General features: G+C 58.4%; 1 protein-coding gene across 1 annotated transcript; it reads right to left on the reverse strand.

Annotated features, from left to right (window-relative positions):
• Positions 1-13: 13 nt before the first annotated feature.
• Positions 14-473, reverse strand: PPTG_07390 (hypothetical protein; the record flags this gene model as incomplete). Its single annotated transcript, XM_008901571.1, has 2 exons — positions 14-22; positions 108-473. 2 exons carry the CDS (start codon positions 471-473, stop codon positions 14-16), a joined length of 375 nt encoding a protein of 124 aa, XP_008899819.1.
• Positions 474-476: the final 3 nt, after the last annotated feature.

Genomic DNA, 476 nt, shown 5'->3' on the forward strand with positions numbered 1-476 from the left:
ATATCTTCAAGCTTCACATCTTCTGTGGTTGTTGTCACCTCGGGCAGAACCGCCATCTGGCTGTCTACGTCCTCCGCGAAGAGTTCGCCTCCTTCGCTGATGCAGACCTGATCGTCTTCCAAAGGTTGACTCGCCGTGGGCGGCTCCGGAGCATTCTCGATCGGCTTCGTCTTTGTCGGGCCTTCGGTTTCGTCGCCTTCAACCATCTCCTCGGCTGTATTCTCGTCTTCCTTCCGGTCAGACACCTTCGCGATCTGGTTGCTGACTGCCGCGGGGCGTTTCAGGATGCTCTTCGGCGGATCGTACTGCGGGTGATCGACCATGGGTCCTGCCGGATCTACGATCAGTGCCTCTTCTTCGCTCACCTCGTCCGTAGTTGCTTGCAGTACCAGGTTCTGCCACTCTGCGTACCGACGCGATCCGACGGTGACAAAGCCTTGACGTCTCGGCACCCGATCGCCTGACAGCCACATTCC

The sequence above is a fragment of the Phytophthora parasitica genome (genome assembly GCF_000247585.1).
Source record: "Phytophthora parasitica INRA-310 unplaced genomic scaffold supercont2.11, whole genome shotgun sequence".
Classification (NCBI taxonomy): domain Eukaryota; phylum Oomycota; class Peronosporomycetes; order Peronosporales; family Peronosporaceae; genus Phytophthora; species Phytophthora nicotianae.